This window comes from Chiloscyllium plagiosum, unplaced genomic scaffold, assembly GCF_037043375.1.
Source record: "Chiloscyllium plagiosum isolate Xiang-an unplaced genomic scaffold, Cpla_swu_hap1 HiC_scaffold_9, whole genome shotgun sequence".
Lineage (NCBI taxonomy): Eukaryota > Metazoa > Chordata > Chondrichthyes > Orectolobiformes > Hemiscylliidae > Chiloscyllium > Chiloscyllium plagiosum.
Window position 1 is genome coordinate 81458333 of NW_028270147.1, and position 16496 is coordinate 81474828.

The 16496-nt window shown below is 38.8% G+C and overlaps 1 protein-coding gene across 4 annotated transcripts in view; it reads left to right on the forward strand.

The window, feature by feature from the left end:
* ddr2a (discoidin domain receptor tyrosine kinase 2a) overlaps window positions 1-16496 on the forward strand; it is a 158841-nt gene that overhangs the window by 74164 nt on the left and 68181 nt on the right. For all 4 annotated transcript variants that reach the window (XR_015758195.1, XM_043699846.2, XM_087990870.1 and 1 more), the window contains exon 2: window positions 10761-10868. Coding sequence is in view for 3 of the 4 variants with exons in the window: in XM_043699846.2 (XP_043555781.1) it covers window positions 10784-10868 (85 nt within the window). In the remaining variant the exon portion in view is untranslated. The remainder of the gene's footprint in view (window positions 1-10760; window positions 10869-16496) is intronic.

A 16496-nucleotide genomic window follows, 5' to 3' on the forward strand; every position in this document is an offset into this window, starting at 1 on the left:
CAAGTGTGATTATATGTACAGGAAGTAGACCAGAAGCATTTAAATGACACCCGGGAATTATAATAGTCAAAAATTGTATCTAGGACCAGCAATGCTTTTTGTTCTGGCTCTGCCCCCCACACACATTCAAAATCTATTCCATATGTTTCATGGTTCATTTACCCAATGAACCTCTGGGCACTCCACTGATTGTTCTTAGCTTCCGGCTCCAGAGATGAAACAGTGGATTATCACATCAGAGCTGGATTTGTCATTCTTTCAGATTTCTTTTGTTGATCATATATCACCAGGTAATGCCACTTCTCCAATAATGACGGTCTATATTTTGCCCGTATAATACGCAATAACACATAATTGGAATGACAGCTCAATGGAGCAGTTTTATCAACTTGAATCATCGAGTACATTCTGAGACTGCAGCCTTGAATGCACTCTTTGCCAAATCTACATCTCCTGCGAAAATAAATTCTGATTATCTCTCAGAATTTTCCCAGATTTCCCAATTTTTGCTTGAAGTTCTCAAAACTTCTAAGAAAGAGACAAAGACGGTTGTTCTTCAAAGCAAGACAATATTTAGTCATTTTTCTTTCTTAAAAATATGTCAAGTTGCATGGCAAGTATTCCATGAAAGCTTTGTAAAACATTGAGCAATACTTCCTACTTCTCTCTTGCAAGAATGTGAATTTGGGCACTTAACATGAAAAAAAAAGGAGGCCTCAGGAGTTGAAATCATGCACTCGCGTAATTTATAGCTTGAATCTAGTTTAACATGTTGAGATTGAACTTTCCTCTCTCCCAGGTGAAATCAGTTTGACAGCCCAGTTTCAAGTTTAGAGCTAATTCTGCAGTGAATAGCATAACATTTGCAGCATCACTCAGAGGACAAAACCATATATCTTTTGTAGAAAATTAAACCATATCCCACTCGGGAAGTTCTTCAAGAATTTGGGCCAGAAAATGCGAGTTTTAATCGAGAGAATCTTTGGTTTTACCACAGTTAACCTGAGTTTCTTACAGACATTAAATGTAAAAATATTTCTTTGTTCAACACCAACCTCTTTCATGAAATGTTGGACTTAAAGACTCCAAGAGCAGGTAATTTATTTTAGATAATTAGATCCTTTAATTTAGCAGGTAATCCAAAATTTGAATTTGTTTATAGAATGATTTATATTTTAACAATAGCTGCAGTTCAAAATCAGAAACATTTTAATCAAGTATTGTATGTGTAGCTCTTTTGCTTGGCCAATATTTCTCAGACAATACAAACTAGATTAATGCTTTGCATGTTTCTCATCCAAATCTATTACAGTTTTAGAGCAACTGATGAAATTTCCAGTTATCAAGCCAAGAGAAAAAAAGAAATGGTTGCTATGTGAACTGAAGTGTTTTGGGAAAACAACATTTTTTTTGCCCATATGTTGTTCTCGTGACTAGTATAACTCTGACACTATATGACTGGCAAACAACACTGCATTTGTTTCACTTCAGCCTGCATTTGAAATAACTTTAAACTATTATTCTGAGTGAAGACTTGATGGAATTTTGTTTATTCAGTCAAAGGAGAGAAAGGAATAATGCTGTCTCTGCTTATCGATCAAAAATATTTATTGGATTTAAGCTTATTAAACAAATGTGTTTATTCAAATAAAAACTGAAAACAGTGGAATTGTTAAGTTAGCCAGGCACCATCTGTCATGAAAGCTGTAGAGATAATGGTTCATGATGATGGTCTGCTGTCAGACCTGGAGTATTTCCAAGGGTCAAAGCTGTCCATCGCTGGTCTTCAGGTTCAGACAAACGTCAATTGCCTTAGACCATTACCAATGTTTCTTTCACTGTAGATACTGTCTGTTCTGCTGAATACTTACCAGCATTTTCTGTTTTTGATTCAGATTACAAGCATTTTCACTATTCAGTCCAATTTATTACCCAGATTTGTCTTAATTTTATGATGTTAAAGGGGAGAGCAATTTGAAGCAAAGCATGAAGCACCACAAAGATTTTATGACTCCTCGCAGTAAAGATCTTTTAACAGAGGAAGTAATGATGTATTGTTTGGCATGGGCCCGTAACTATGCACAGCAGTCGGCAAAATAACAAGACAGAATGACCCCAGTTTATATTGTCAGCAATAATGAAGATAATGTTTGTTTTACGATTAAAAATAAATACAGCTGTTAAATAAACAAGATGATATTCAGTAAAATATTAGGCTGAATAAGACAGTACACAGGCGCCAGATGCACCCAAAGGACTGGAGCTATTTTCTGCATTTTGCACATCTGAACAGATGCATGAGCTATTAATCATCTTGATGGAAGATGCCATATTGAACGAACAGTGCAAGAGTACATCCACAAAACGTACTGCAGCAACTCACCATAGCTCCTTCAGTAGCGCATTGCAAACCTGAGACCTCTGCCATCTGCAATTTCCCCTCCAAGCCATACACAGTGGTGTCTTGGATCTGTATCATCATTCCTTCACTGTCACTGGATCAAAATTCCTGAAACTCCCTCCTTAACAGCATTGTGAGTGTACCTACACCACACAGACTGAAGTAGTTCAAGAAGATGTCTCACTGCCACCTTCTGAAGGATAATTATGGATGGGTTCTGAGGAAGGTCGCTTGACCTGAAATATTAACTCTGAATTCTCTCCACAGATGCTGCCAAACCTGCTGACCTTTTCTAGCAATTTCTGTTTTTGTTTCTGATTTCCAGCATCTGTAGTTCTTTTGGTTTTTATAATTATGAATGGGTTTCCTTGCCAATGATAAACATCTCACATCCTGCAAAAGACCAAAGTGGGATTTCTTGCCAATTATCAAATGGCAATTGACTTCTCATGTGCCTTTCTTCACATTGTTTGGATATTAAACTGTCAGCTTCTAACCTCTAATAGGATTGTACAAAGCCTTCACGGGTGGGGTGTAGAGTTTCCTCTGACCTTCATTTTTGCTCCTGGATCAGGAGCACAGATTCCGGCTCCACAACCTGACCTGGAAAGAAGTGTTGTAGATGGTAGCATTTTTGTTCTAGGGTAGGGGGTAGGGCTTTGGGAGCCATGGTATATGAACCAAAAGACTATGTGGAGGCTGATTGTGGAAGACAGGTTGCTGAAATGGGCTCTGTGAACCAGATCTTTGAGAAAAACACCACAACAACAAACAGCCCTTTTAGCCATCACCCCTTTGTCTCCCCTCAACAACACCACACACACTCCCCATCAATGCCAACTCATGCCACCTCATGGCCCTTTCTAACACCTCATTGCCACACATAGCTCCATGACAGCTTATGCCTCTTCACCCAACCACTATAGCTCTTGTACCCTCCATGGCTGGCACATACTACCTTTTACCCTTGCATCTACCTGGCCAATTCACCTGATATCCATCATGGGCAAATATCTGGAACCACACTAAAATAACATAAAATGACATTCTCAAGTATCTATTAAATGATTCATTATTTCCTAAAAGCTGTCATTAATTAAGAATCCATTCATTACATTGAACTCTCTTCAATCCCATACAAAAACGAGCAGTGAAATTCATAGACCTGTTTCAAAGAGTCTGTAACAGTGTGGAACTCTCAGCCAAATCATGAAATGGCAGGCACCCCAGTGTGATAATGCTTGTGAAATAAGTCAATCAGCACCATTCCAGTAATTATCATGCTGATGATTATGTCAACAGATTGAAATAGCAAAAAAAATTCCACTCAGTATGTTTTTCAACTATTTCAAGGGCAGGAGTTTTAAATGCTTTAGACAGTTGCTGTTGACTCTTCCAATGAGGTTTAAAGTTTGACTTAGTTTATTTGCTTTTTACATTAATTCACCTCTACTTTTAATGATTTCAAAGGACACCTTTCCTCTCCCAAAAGTCACCTAACCTCCCTAAAGGGTATCCCGAAGCTATATCCAAAGAAGTATCTGCCCTCTCCAAAAGTGTACCCAACCTCTCCAAGCAAGCTGTTCTTAAAAAGCCTAATCTGCACAGCACATTGTCCCACTCCTGGCAGACAAAAATCAGAGATGACTGCTGGATTGGCAGTGGCTATATTAGCAGCTGCCTCCCTAAGACAGAAGTACAATTTGATAGTTGTTGCCATCTCTCCACTTACAAAAGTAGCATTTACTACATTCGGGGCCAATCTGTCTCTGGAAAATAATGCTGTAACAATGGAGAGATTTGCCTTCAAAGCAAAAATTCCAGCCTGTCTCTCTGTCTTTCTTTCTCTAAGAAGGACCTGGCATTATAATGTGCGCATTCTTGACAGTCCAAACCCAGTCACTCACATTCATGAGTGAATTGAGTGAAGCACAGATTGATGTAAACAATTAAGATGTTTTTTGGAATTTGAATTCTTGCATAGTTATCATAAATGGATATTGTTGTTAGGGGAGAGATGATTGTAAAGAAGACCTGTCATTGACCATGTTTGGTAAAGAGCAGACATCAGTGCCACACATATAGAAATGGAATGCTAGTTGCAAGCATGAGGGATGGCTTCAACATTGTTTAAACAGTGCCAAGAAGACATTTTAGTCAGACGTAGATTCCTTGATGTCTGATTATGGACTAATAGCAAATTATTCTTTGACCGTCATTAAATAGAAAATCCAGCTGAAAAAATATCTGCATGATGCCAGTCATTTCATCAATTCAGCCTCCAGTGATCATACCACACCCATCAATAACCATGTGGACATGTGCCTGGACAGATAAAAGAAACAGGAAGAGTGATTGAACAGGTTGGAGGCAACAACTAGATAGTGTAAACCATTAGTAAGATTAACTTTCAAAGGTTGGGGTAATTTTTTTGAATTCCGCGAAGTGGTCAAGCAAGCTCCTGAAGGTCATGGTTATGCATGAAGTAATACCAGTTTAAACTCAACTTGCCCAAAACACTTTAATACTGTGATCCCTTCTTAGCTATTTAATATACAAATATTAATTTTCATGAAGAACGCAACATTGATTTTCCATTTAGTATGTGAAGATCGTGGAAGTTACTGTTGCATTAAAAGTTATACCTGATTTTCATTGGGTTTGTGTCTCCAGTTTTCTGTGAAATTTGTTGAAATTTTCACTGCATTTCCTTAGAAGTAGACTGCTTGAGAATCAAGCCAGTTGCTTTGTCCTGGATAGTGTCAAACTTCTTGAGTGTTGTAGGAGTTGCACTCATTCAGGCAAGTGGGGAGTATTCCAACACATTTCTGACTTGTGCCTTGTAGATGGTGGACTAAAGTCAAAAGATGAATTATTCACTGCAAGATTCTTAGCCGCTAACCTTACTTGTAGTCACAATATTTATATGGATGCTCCAGTTCAGTTTCTGGATAACAATAACCACAGGATGTTAATTGTGGGAAATTCAGTAATGCACTATTGAATGTCAAGAGACAATCTCTTGGAGGTGGTAATTGCCTGGAACATGTGTGGTACTAATGTCACTTACCACTTAACAGTCCAAACCTGAATATTGTCCAGAGCTTGCTGCATTTGAACATTTACTGCTTCAGTGGCAAATGGTGTTGTACATTATCCAATCATCAATGAACATCTCCATTTTTGATCTTATGATGCAGAGAAGGTCATTGACAAAGCAGCTGAAAATGGTTGGGCCAAGGACACTCCTTGAGGGACTGTCCTGTAGAGATGTCTTGGAGCTGAAATGACTGACCTCCAACAATCACAACTATCTTCCTTTGTGCCAGATATGATTTCAACAACCTGATTCCCATTGATTCCAGTTTTGCTAGGTCCTCTTGATGTCACACTGTCAAATGTGACCTTGACATCACTCTCACCTCCTCTCTGGAATTCAACTCTTTGGCCTACATTTGAACCAACATTTGGAATGTGTGGCTCTGGTGGAAACTGGATTTAGACATAAAATTAAACCATAGTTCCATTATTATAACAAGAATAGGGGTAGATTCAAGAGGAAGCTACCAGGAAGGGAAGAATAAAATTTTTAAGAGTGATGTGAGATATCAAAGGATGATCTGATTCACGTATTCAGGATGTTGAAACTCATAATAAAGTATGTTGCGATAAATCATTTCTAATCATTGGTGGAACTCTGACAGGACATATCAAATTTAAAATGCTCACAAGGAGAATTGAAGGCAAAGTTTTGAAAATGTCTTTACATACAAAGTACTTAGACTTTGGCATTCTCTGTCACAAGCCACTATCAAAAAAGTGCTTTTTCTTTTAAAAAGAAAGTTGCTTAGATAAAGCAATGCTCAAGAGTACAGGAAACCATTCTCAAAATTGGATTACATTAGATGACTCATAAAGAATAACACTGGTACATTTTAAGACTGGCAATGTTGTGTAATGTTTTGTGTCATCAATGGGCTCTCTTTGAGGTTAGATTAATTTATTCCTTAAATTTTTTTGCATTTTAAATAAATTCATCACTGCTTTATTTTGATTGTCTTTCTTCCTTTTCATTAACTTAGTTTCTCAGCTCTTAATTTCAGTAAATTCCTTTCACCCTGTTTGATGCATCTGTATATTGAAATATTGTATGTTCCAACTTTGAATGAATGATTATTATCATCCATGTAGTTTTTGATTTGCACTGTTGTTTTTGTTTAAATTGTATCATCAAAAAGTCAGAAAAGAATCAATTAATGTTTTCCAATGGACATGTCATTCCGTGGTTCGCCTGCTCACTAGACTACACTCTGATAAGCAGGAACGTGCTCTGTCTCCAGAACTAAAGTGCATTGTCTAACCTGAGATGTCACCTCTTATACATTGATAAAACCTTTAATTATCTAGGGACAAAGCCTTGAAAGCGATTTAGATTTTGCATTTTAATCAGCAGTCTACTTCCTAACTGATTAAAGGATTCAACAAGGGCAGCTAGTTTTAAAGTTGTTAACTTTTTGCTTATAAATACTGTGTCATATACCTCTGTATCATACCATGTCTGAGGAAGGAGCTGAGCTCCAAAAGCTTGCAATTCTGAAAAAGCTATTGGACTAAAACCTGGTGTTGTTTGATTTTTGACCTTGTCCACCCCAGTCCAACTCTAGCATCTCCATATCAGACTGCCTAATATGTGGGATATACCAGAGAGGCAGTTAGCAAAGGGAAATGGAGCTACTAAGCATCTTAGAGGAATTATCTCTGTTTGTATCAGCAAATGTGTCTAACAAATGGTCCGGTAAGTTTACAGCACTTTCCATGTTGTCAAGGCTTCAAGCAACGTTGACAGCTCTCTGTCCATCTTCACAAAGTTGGAGCTAGAAAGTTTGGATTCTAAAGGTCAGATACTGAGATGGAACATGACAGCTTCCCAATGCCTCCTTTCTACCTGAAATTATTGTCAAACTAATAACCAAGAAACAAAACGATGACAATTCATCCAACTTCGATTTTCTACTTTGGAGAACACCATCATAAGATTATAGGGGAGCTATGGACGGTTAGGGAGAACTAGTAGTGGAGCTTCACATAAGGCTACAAATGACCACAGATTTAGAAGCTGCGATGATCTTTCCTTAGTAGATCCCTTTGGAGATATCCAATTAGATATTTCATTTGTACAAACAAGGGATGGGGGGAGGGAGGGGAAGGTATGCACAAAATGTAAGATAGTGAGAAATATAGAGGAACAAAGAAAATATTCATAGACAGATAGTTAAAGGTGGTTAAGAAGAGATATAGGATACACTATATTAGCTGAGCCACAGAAAAACAGGTAAGTTATGGGGGAGTTATGTAGATTGCTACTTAGGCCACAGTTAAAGTACTGCAAACAGTTCTCATTACCACATCACAGGAAGTATATGATCACACTAGAAGATTTAAGAACTTGCTTCCAGGAATGGTGAGTTTCAGCTATGGCGAAAATAATAAAGGTTGGGCTTGTTTTCTTTTGAATAGAGAGTGCTTGGGGGATTTATTTGAGGATAGGAAGAACCTATTTCTTTTAGCAATAACTTGGGGGCACAGATATAAACTAATTATCAGAGGATTAAATGAAAGTGAAGAAGTAAGACTCATATGGTACTCAGTGCCTGAAAGGTTAGTAGAGGCAAAAAATAACACTCCTAACATTTAAAAAAGCATTTTCACTTTAAATGTTGTAACCTAAATACACTATGGACAAGAGCTGGTAAGTGTTACTGAACTGGCTCCTCTTTTTCAATTTCCACAGACATAAAGATCTGAATTGCCTCCCTCTCTACTTCAAACTTGTTTGTAGTTTAAATAGGATTTGTGCAAGCTGAACAAATACGGTAAAAAAAATGTAGGCACCAATTGTAAAAGGAGGAGGACTGCAATAAAATGTGATTTTGTTACTGTAACATGGGAGGCATTCATGTTGTACCAAATGTGGCAGTGGATAAAGCCCCCATTATTCTGAATTGTCTGTGTTACACTGCCATTAAAAAAAAGTCTCCATGTCTTGTCATTATCAAATGCCATGACTATATCAAAAGATACTATTACTGTAATCTTCCAGACTGTCTACTGTGAGATTTTTTGGTTTTTTTCTTAGCATTTTTCTTTTACTGCTTTTAAAACAAAAACAGTTGGACCTCTGATATTTTTATTTTAGACACACTCTCTGGGCATTTCAAACCTTTTTTTTTCCTTGATCTTTGGTTTGCATTGGTCCCATTCCCAGGAATGTCGGCAGCAGCAGGAGTGGTCCCCTTCTCGGGGGTCGGCAGGAGCAGGAGTGGTCCCCTTCCCAGAGTATCGGTAGTAGCGGGTTTCTTTGTTGAAGTGGCAGTCCAAGGAGCCGGCAGTGGCAGCAACATAAGCCAGAATGAGGCATAGGGGCCCAGCGTTGAGCTTGAGCCCAGTTTGGGAGCCAGCAGCTGCATGGTCGAGATCGGCCCAGCACAGACTCCTGTTGGGAACAATGTTGGCAGAGGCAATATGGCACCGAAGAGTGGTGACACGGGTTCCAGTGACGGTGGTGCGGCACCAGGGCATGGCTAGGCCCAGGTATCTGATTGTAGAGTTGGTGACATTCCCGCTGCGGTGTCTTGCAGGGGACTGTGGGAACTTGAGTGATCTCAGACTGAGGGATGGGCTTACTGGAGGCAAGGACTCATGATGAATGGGGCGGGGAGTGATCTTGTTGTTTCCTTTTTTTGTATTTCTGATTCTGTTTTTAATCCTGTCTTTTGTATACTGCATCGATGCCAGAAAGTGGCAATTTTGCACACTTTTCAATGTACTCCTGTATTTGTGTACTTGATTACACATGACAATAAATCTAAATCCAAATCAAACTCAATTGCATTTGAGAGCAGGATGAAATTGAAAGCTCTTCCCTAAACTCTGTTACAGTATCTGCTCAAACACTTTCTCACTAATGTTTCAGACATTGAATAGCAGTAACAAGTATGAGAATGGCAATGAGGAATTTTGTTAACGCCGTGCAATGTCTTATGACAAACCAAAGGTTCCTTGCTTGGTGCAGTAGCAACAATGTGACTGGAATATATTGCTCAATGGGTCTGCTTTGCATTAGAGAAACTGGACGGATTCAGAATAATATTTTCTGCTTTATTCATCCTCACAACAACAGAATCATGTTGATTTTGCATGTGACTGCTTTAAGCAGGATAGCAGGCAGACATTTGAAATACTAGGGGTTAGAACAATGGCACCAATTGTGGTTTGGGAACTCCTGAGATCTGTGTGAGTTTTGTAGTGGCTGTATAACTGAGCCACGAAATAGCATAGAATGGAAACTAGGCTTTTGATAAGCCACTCGGCCCTTCATAGCAATTGATGATCTATTTGCATATGACAAATACTTAGGTGACTTGTGAAATGCTTGTTTTTTTTCTGTAATGTTCAGACATGGGGAGTTGCAAAAAACCTCAAGAAAATTAAACTATTCATCATTGTGATGTAATTTTGTCCCAACCATAGTACTAACACAAAACTGCTCAAAACAATGTAAACCTATTTGTCTGGTTTTCAGCTGTGGCCCAGTGATAGCATTATCGCCTCTGAGTGAGAAAGCTGTGGGTTCAAGTTCCATTTCAGAGATGTAAGCACCAAATTGAAGCTATGCCCTGATGCAGTACTGAGGGCGTACTGCACTGCCATAGGTGCTTTAATGTGCATGAGACATTTAGAGGGAAGCCCTGCCTGCATACAAGCCATTGAGCATAAAACACTTCATGACAGGAGTGTTTTCCTGATGTAATGGCCAATATTAATCCTTAATACTAAAACAGATTGGCAGCTGTATTCCCCTGCATTTCAAAATGCTTTGAGATGTTGTGAAAGGAATTATATACATGCAGGTTCTGCCTTTCAATGCCTGTAGCTCAATTGATTTACAAATAAACTGCAAAAATGCAAAATTTCACCTAAACTTTAGAAGGAACAAACAGCAAATTTTATCATATGATAACTTTTCAAAAGGAATTCTTCACTAACAGCAGATACTTATAAGTAATTGAGGCATATTCCACATTCAAGTTATGAGCATTATATTGCTCTTATTGTTTTGAGGAATTTGCAGCAATGACATGGTTAACCATAGCTTTGAAGCCCAATGTAAACACATGGATTGTAATGTGGGTGAGGTTTTACAGTTCCATTTGGCAGCAGAGAAATACATAGCTGTAAGACTAATGTGATTGCAGGTCTGCTAAAGAAATAAGGCAAATTCAAACAGCTAGAATATAGTTTAGAAAAGGTGATACTATTATTTAAAGTTCAGTACTTACTCTGGTTCTCTTTTTTTCAGACCTGAAAATCTGCTTACCTAAGATGGTCGCGACTTCATTTCCCATTATACATCTGCTATTAATGCTGCTACACCGCCTAGATCTTACAAGTGCTCAGGTGAATCCAGGTAAGGTGTCAACTAGCAATATGATTGATTTAATGTTTCTGAAAATAACATCATAGAATTAGATACGTGTACATGGCTTCACAATTTGTTAATTTGAAAATAACTTTGCAAACAAACAAACCGTCTTTTTCTCTCCCCAAATATTTTAACTCCCCAAAATCTGATATGCTACATTATACATGGAATACTTAAAATATAGCTTTTAGTCATAGAATCATACAGCATAGAAATAGACCCTTCAGTTCGACTCGTCCATGCTGATCAGGTTTCCCAAACTAAACTAGTCCCATTTGCCTACATTTGGCTATGTCCCTTTGAACCCTCATCTAAATCATTAATATATATTGTGCATAGCTCAGAACCAAGCACTGATCCGTGCAGTACTGCAGAAGTCACCTCCTGCTACTCAGAAAAAAGATCAGTTTATTCCTAATCTTTGTTTCCAGTCTGCCAACCAATTTTCTAACCATGTTTTTACACTACTCCCAAACCTATTTGCTTTAATTTTAAATGCTAATTTCTTATGAGCGACCTAATTGAAAGCCTTCTGACAGTCCAAGTAAACCACATTCACTTGCTCCCCCTTATTCACTTTATTAGTTGCATCCTCAAAAAATTCCAGTAGATTTGTCATACGTGATTTCCCTTTCATAAAGTTGTGCTGACTGATCCTGTCCGATCCTGTCACTATTTTCCAAGTGCTCTGCTACTGAATTCTTTATCACAGACTCTAGCATTTTCCCACTATGGATGTCAGGCTAACCGGTCTATAATTCCCTGTTTTATCTTGACCTTTTTTAAATAATGGGGTTACATTAGCTATCTACCAATCAATAGGAAGTGTTCCACTGTCTAGAGATTATGAATGATGACCACCAACTCATCCAATATTTCTAGGGCCACTTTATTAAATGCTTCAGGATGTCAATTTATTAACTTTTAATCACACCTACCTCCATAACATTATATCCCTACTAATACTGACTTCCTTCAGTTCATCCTTCTCATTAGACCATGTCCCCAATATCTTAGGACATTGTTTGTGTCCTCCATTGCAAAAACAGATGCAAGTGTGTATTTAATTGAACATTTCCTCCTCTTAATCAATCCTTTTGTTGTTTGTTGAAATCTGAACTGCTCCCAATCCTTAGGCCTGCTGCTTTTTTTTGATCAGTTTGTATGACACTTCCTTGGATCTATTGCAATCACTAAATTTCCTTGTTGGCCAGGGCTGGGTCACCTTTTCTATTTTATTTTTGTGTCAGACAGGAATGACCAATTCTTGCAATTCATCCACATGATTGTTAAATGTTTGCATTTATGTTTCCACTGTCAGCCCTCTACGTAATATTCCAGTTTATCATATCCAGGCACCTGATAGCCAGCTCCCATTGTAGCTTCCTTTACTGAGATTCAAGATCCTCATCTCAGAATTAACTACATCACATTCTATCTTGAATTGGCTGCCCTCTTCTCCATGTATTTCCTCGATTTATTGATCCAGAAAAGCATCCACTACACACTCAAGGAATTCATTCCGTGTGGTATGGTTTCTAATTTGATTTGTCCAATCTATACAGAGATTAAAGTCATCAATAATTACAACTGCACTTTTATTGCTTGTATCTCTAACTTTCAGTTTAATGCCTTTCCCAACGTTAACAGTACAGTTTGGGGTTCAAATGTATAACCCCCACTATTGTTTAAAAGGTAAAATCTTTAATTAACATTATAGCTTCCTTTTATTTCATGCTACTCGAGCAGAATTAGTTCCTTTGTGACCTGATTCTACACCATGGACAAGTCAGATTTACAACCACTCCACACTGTTGAATCTTTACAGATGCTATTAAAATTATACCTTTTTTGATTTCCTAGGGTGAAGCAGTATCACAGGAAGAATCGCCACTGAAATTCTGATTGATTAGTGCCCCATTTTTACTTAGTACAGAGGAACCTTGAATATCAGTTATCCAAATTTTAGATTATCCGAAGGGGATCTCAAGGTCCTGATAGAAACGTTATGTCAAGGAGCTGCTTCAACCCTGATCACATCTTTTGTTTGCAAGTGCAATGATTAAAAAGGAACCCGGTGCACTGAAATGCTGCCAAGAACAGTCCTGGACAGTCCAGCAACTGTCTCCAAATGACTGACATCCCGTCCTCTCTCTCATCCCACACACTTTCCTTGGAGTTCTACATTGGGGTGAACCCCAAACCCCCCCTTCCCCAGATAATCTCTCCAACATTGTCCTGTACAGGGCAAAGGTGGAATCTATCAGAAGGTTGCAGTAAAAGGTTGTGCGTGTGCTATTTGGAGACTTACCCCACAAAAGCAGCAGCAGTCTTACTGTTGGTGTACAGTCTGGCTGCCAGGGGTGGTCAGCCGGGGGGAGGGGGGCGGGGGCACGGACAGGGGGTGCGGGTTTGAGGAGCTGGCAGGGGGGCAGGGTCGGCATTGGGGTGACGGATGATGTTGGGGCAGGGTGGGGGTGGAAAGTTTTGGGGCGCTGGTGAGGGTGACGGGGTTGGGGTGAGCAGGGAGTGGGGGCAGAGTTGGGGGTGGGTGGACAGGGTTTGAGGGGTGGGGTTGGGGGCAGGGGTGGGGCAGACGGGGTTGGGGTGGCCGGGGGTGGGAGATGGAGTTTGGGGGGGCGGGGTTGAGGACGGGCAGGGGGCAGGTGTTCACATGCGGTGTGCTGCTGCCTAGTCTCCTGGATGGGGAGCAGACTTATCAGAAAACTCCGAGTGCCAGAGGAAATCAATTAACCGAATAATCAATTATCTGAACGAAATAGTGCCCGCCCACCTCTTTCAGATAATCTTTTTTAGATTGTTGCACAAAGTCAAGATTTACTCCAGTTGACAGAGATTGATTGTTATTGCTATGGACCAGACTAGACCCCCTCAAAATATTTTTAAGAAGGTAGCCTAGATCCTAACCTTTCTTTGTTTTAAAGACAAATGTAAAGTGCTGTGTTCCAGATACAAAATAAATTGGGTCAAACTACTCGACGTTAAGCAAAACACAATTTATTCAAACATGATAATTAAAATACAACAAAAGGAAGAAGAACTTAGAATGACTTAACTCTTCAGGAAAAAATAACAGAATAATAGATACAGTAACTATTACTAACTTTTCCAATATAATAACATCTCATAAACAAACCCCTTGGCAAAAAGGCAACTTCAGAAACAGATGGTCTCATGTGTAATCCAACAACAAAGAGAGAGAAAGTATATCAAGCAAAAACTCAGAGAGAGTAGTAGCTTCCAATCCCATTAAGACACAAATAATAAATGATGCTGAATCTCAAGGCTAAAAACAAGAAATCCTGGTCTGTGAGAGCTGGCCACACCTAGCCATGCTGCTTCTATTTTTCCAATTTAAAAAAAACAAGGCCTCCCAAGCTGTTTATGGGCTTTTACTAGCCAGCTCTGTACCTCTGCCTTAAAATCTCTCTTTAAAGAAACCAGGACAAAATAAACTACTTAAAACCAAAGCATCATTACACATCCCCCCCCCCCTTGAAAATAAATGAACCATCAATACATACAAAGGTAGCTTAATTTTTAAAAACACTGTTGGTACACTACAATGCATATACATTACATTGACTCTAAGCATGCAAACTTTCACTACTACAGGCTATTTCAGTCTTTTTTTTTCTGTTACCACATGCCTCCATCTTTCTTCATCAAAATCTTGACCACACCTCAGCAATTACGTTCTCTCATCCTGCCATGTGTATATCTTCAAATTGAATGGCTGAAATAATAAGCTCCATCTAAACAATCTGGAAATTGTTATCTTAAATTTCTCCAAAAATTTTAAAGGGATTATGATCACTATATACAATTGTCTCAGACACATTACTGGCAATGTAAATGGTGGAATGTTGTAATGCCAACACCAAGTTCAAGGTTTCTTTCTCAATCATGGAATATTTCTATTGATGATCATTCAATTTTCTGGAAAAATACCCATTAGGTCTTTCTGTCTTCACATTGTCTTCTTGTAAGAATGCAGCATCAAGACCCACATCTCTCGCATCGATAGCCACCTTGAATGGCTTTGTGTGATTAGATGTGGCTAACACTGGAGCAGTGGATAACACAGTTTTTGGGCTGTCAAATGCCTTGTCCACTAAAACTTTCTGCACTTTTTCAATACGTCAGCCAGTGGAGCAATCTCATTGTGAAAATTCGGTATGAACTTCTGATAAAAACCACTCAAGCCCAGGAATCGTGGTACTGCTCCTTCCATTTATGGTGTGGGAAACTCCTCCGATAACCTTTGTTTTCAAATCACGTAGGGCCATTTGTCCATGTCCAATGACATGGCCCAGGAATATGACTTGAGCTTTTGCAAATTCACTCGTAGCCAGGTTTATCACCAAGCCACCTCCAAAAGTCGATTGAACAATTCCAACAAATGTTCCTTCCAAGTGTGACTAAAAATCACCAGATTGTTCATGTATACCACACAACTGAGTAATCCAGGGATATCTTTGTTGGTTAGTCTTTGAAATGTGCCTGGTGCATTTGTCATACCAAACAGCATGACGTTAATTTGATACAGTCCATTCAGTATCATGAAAGCCAAAATTGTCTTTGCTGTTTCAGATGAAGGTACCTGCGAGTACTGTCTGAGTAAATCCAACTTAGAAATATAAGTTGCTGTCCCACCTTTTCAATACAGTCTTCCAAATGTAGAATAGAATATGAACCAAACTTTGTAACTGAATTGACTTTGTGATAGTCCACACATAATCATTGGGTGCCATTTGGTTTTAGCATTATTACCATATGGGTGAGTTCCAGTAGCTACAACTTACTTTAATTATGTTGTCTTTGAATGTGCATTCAATCTCTTTTTTTAAACTGTGCTAACTTTAGAGGATTAAACAGTTAAGGATGTTGCTTAACTGGAACAGCATTTCCTATATCTATATCTTGCATAATAAGATTAGTACAGGTAAACAACCCTTTATCTGAAATCCCAAAATCTGAAAAGCTCCAAAATCCAAAGGTTTTTTTGTGAAGTTTTTTTCTCAATTACAAGGTTGTTTGGCATCCAAACAGTCAACCCAACTCCACACCCACTCGATGCGTGTCACTCAGATGCGATGTAGGGAGATATGGCTCAGCACTGGCAGGCCTCAATTCTGTTTCAGGGCCCGTTTTACTCAGTGTGTCTGCTCTTTGGTAAGATATTTAAAAATTTCACATCAAACTATCACTAATCCTGAAATTCAAAAAATTCTGAATTCCGAAAACCAGCTGGTCCCAAGCATTTCAGATAAAGGATTGTGCACCTGTACTTCCCAGCTTATTCCCATATATTTCCCCATGTGATTGTAATAACTCTTTCTGGTCATTTTGATTTTCCTTTAGAAGGTAATTCAAATATCTATCCCATTGTTTTTAGAACTGTCTCATTGTCCAATTTAATTTGAAGAATGTCCATATCAGAATCATCTGAACTTGGTTCTTCACTCTGTGTTGTAACCATTAATGCATTCCCTTTTTGCTTTCCTTCCTTATCAAAATAACCTTTGAACATATTCTCAAGACACACTCTGTGAGACTTCTTTCTATCTGGCATTCCCTTCAAATACTTCA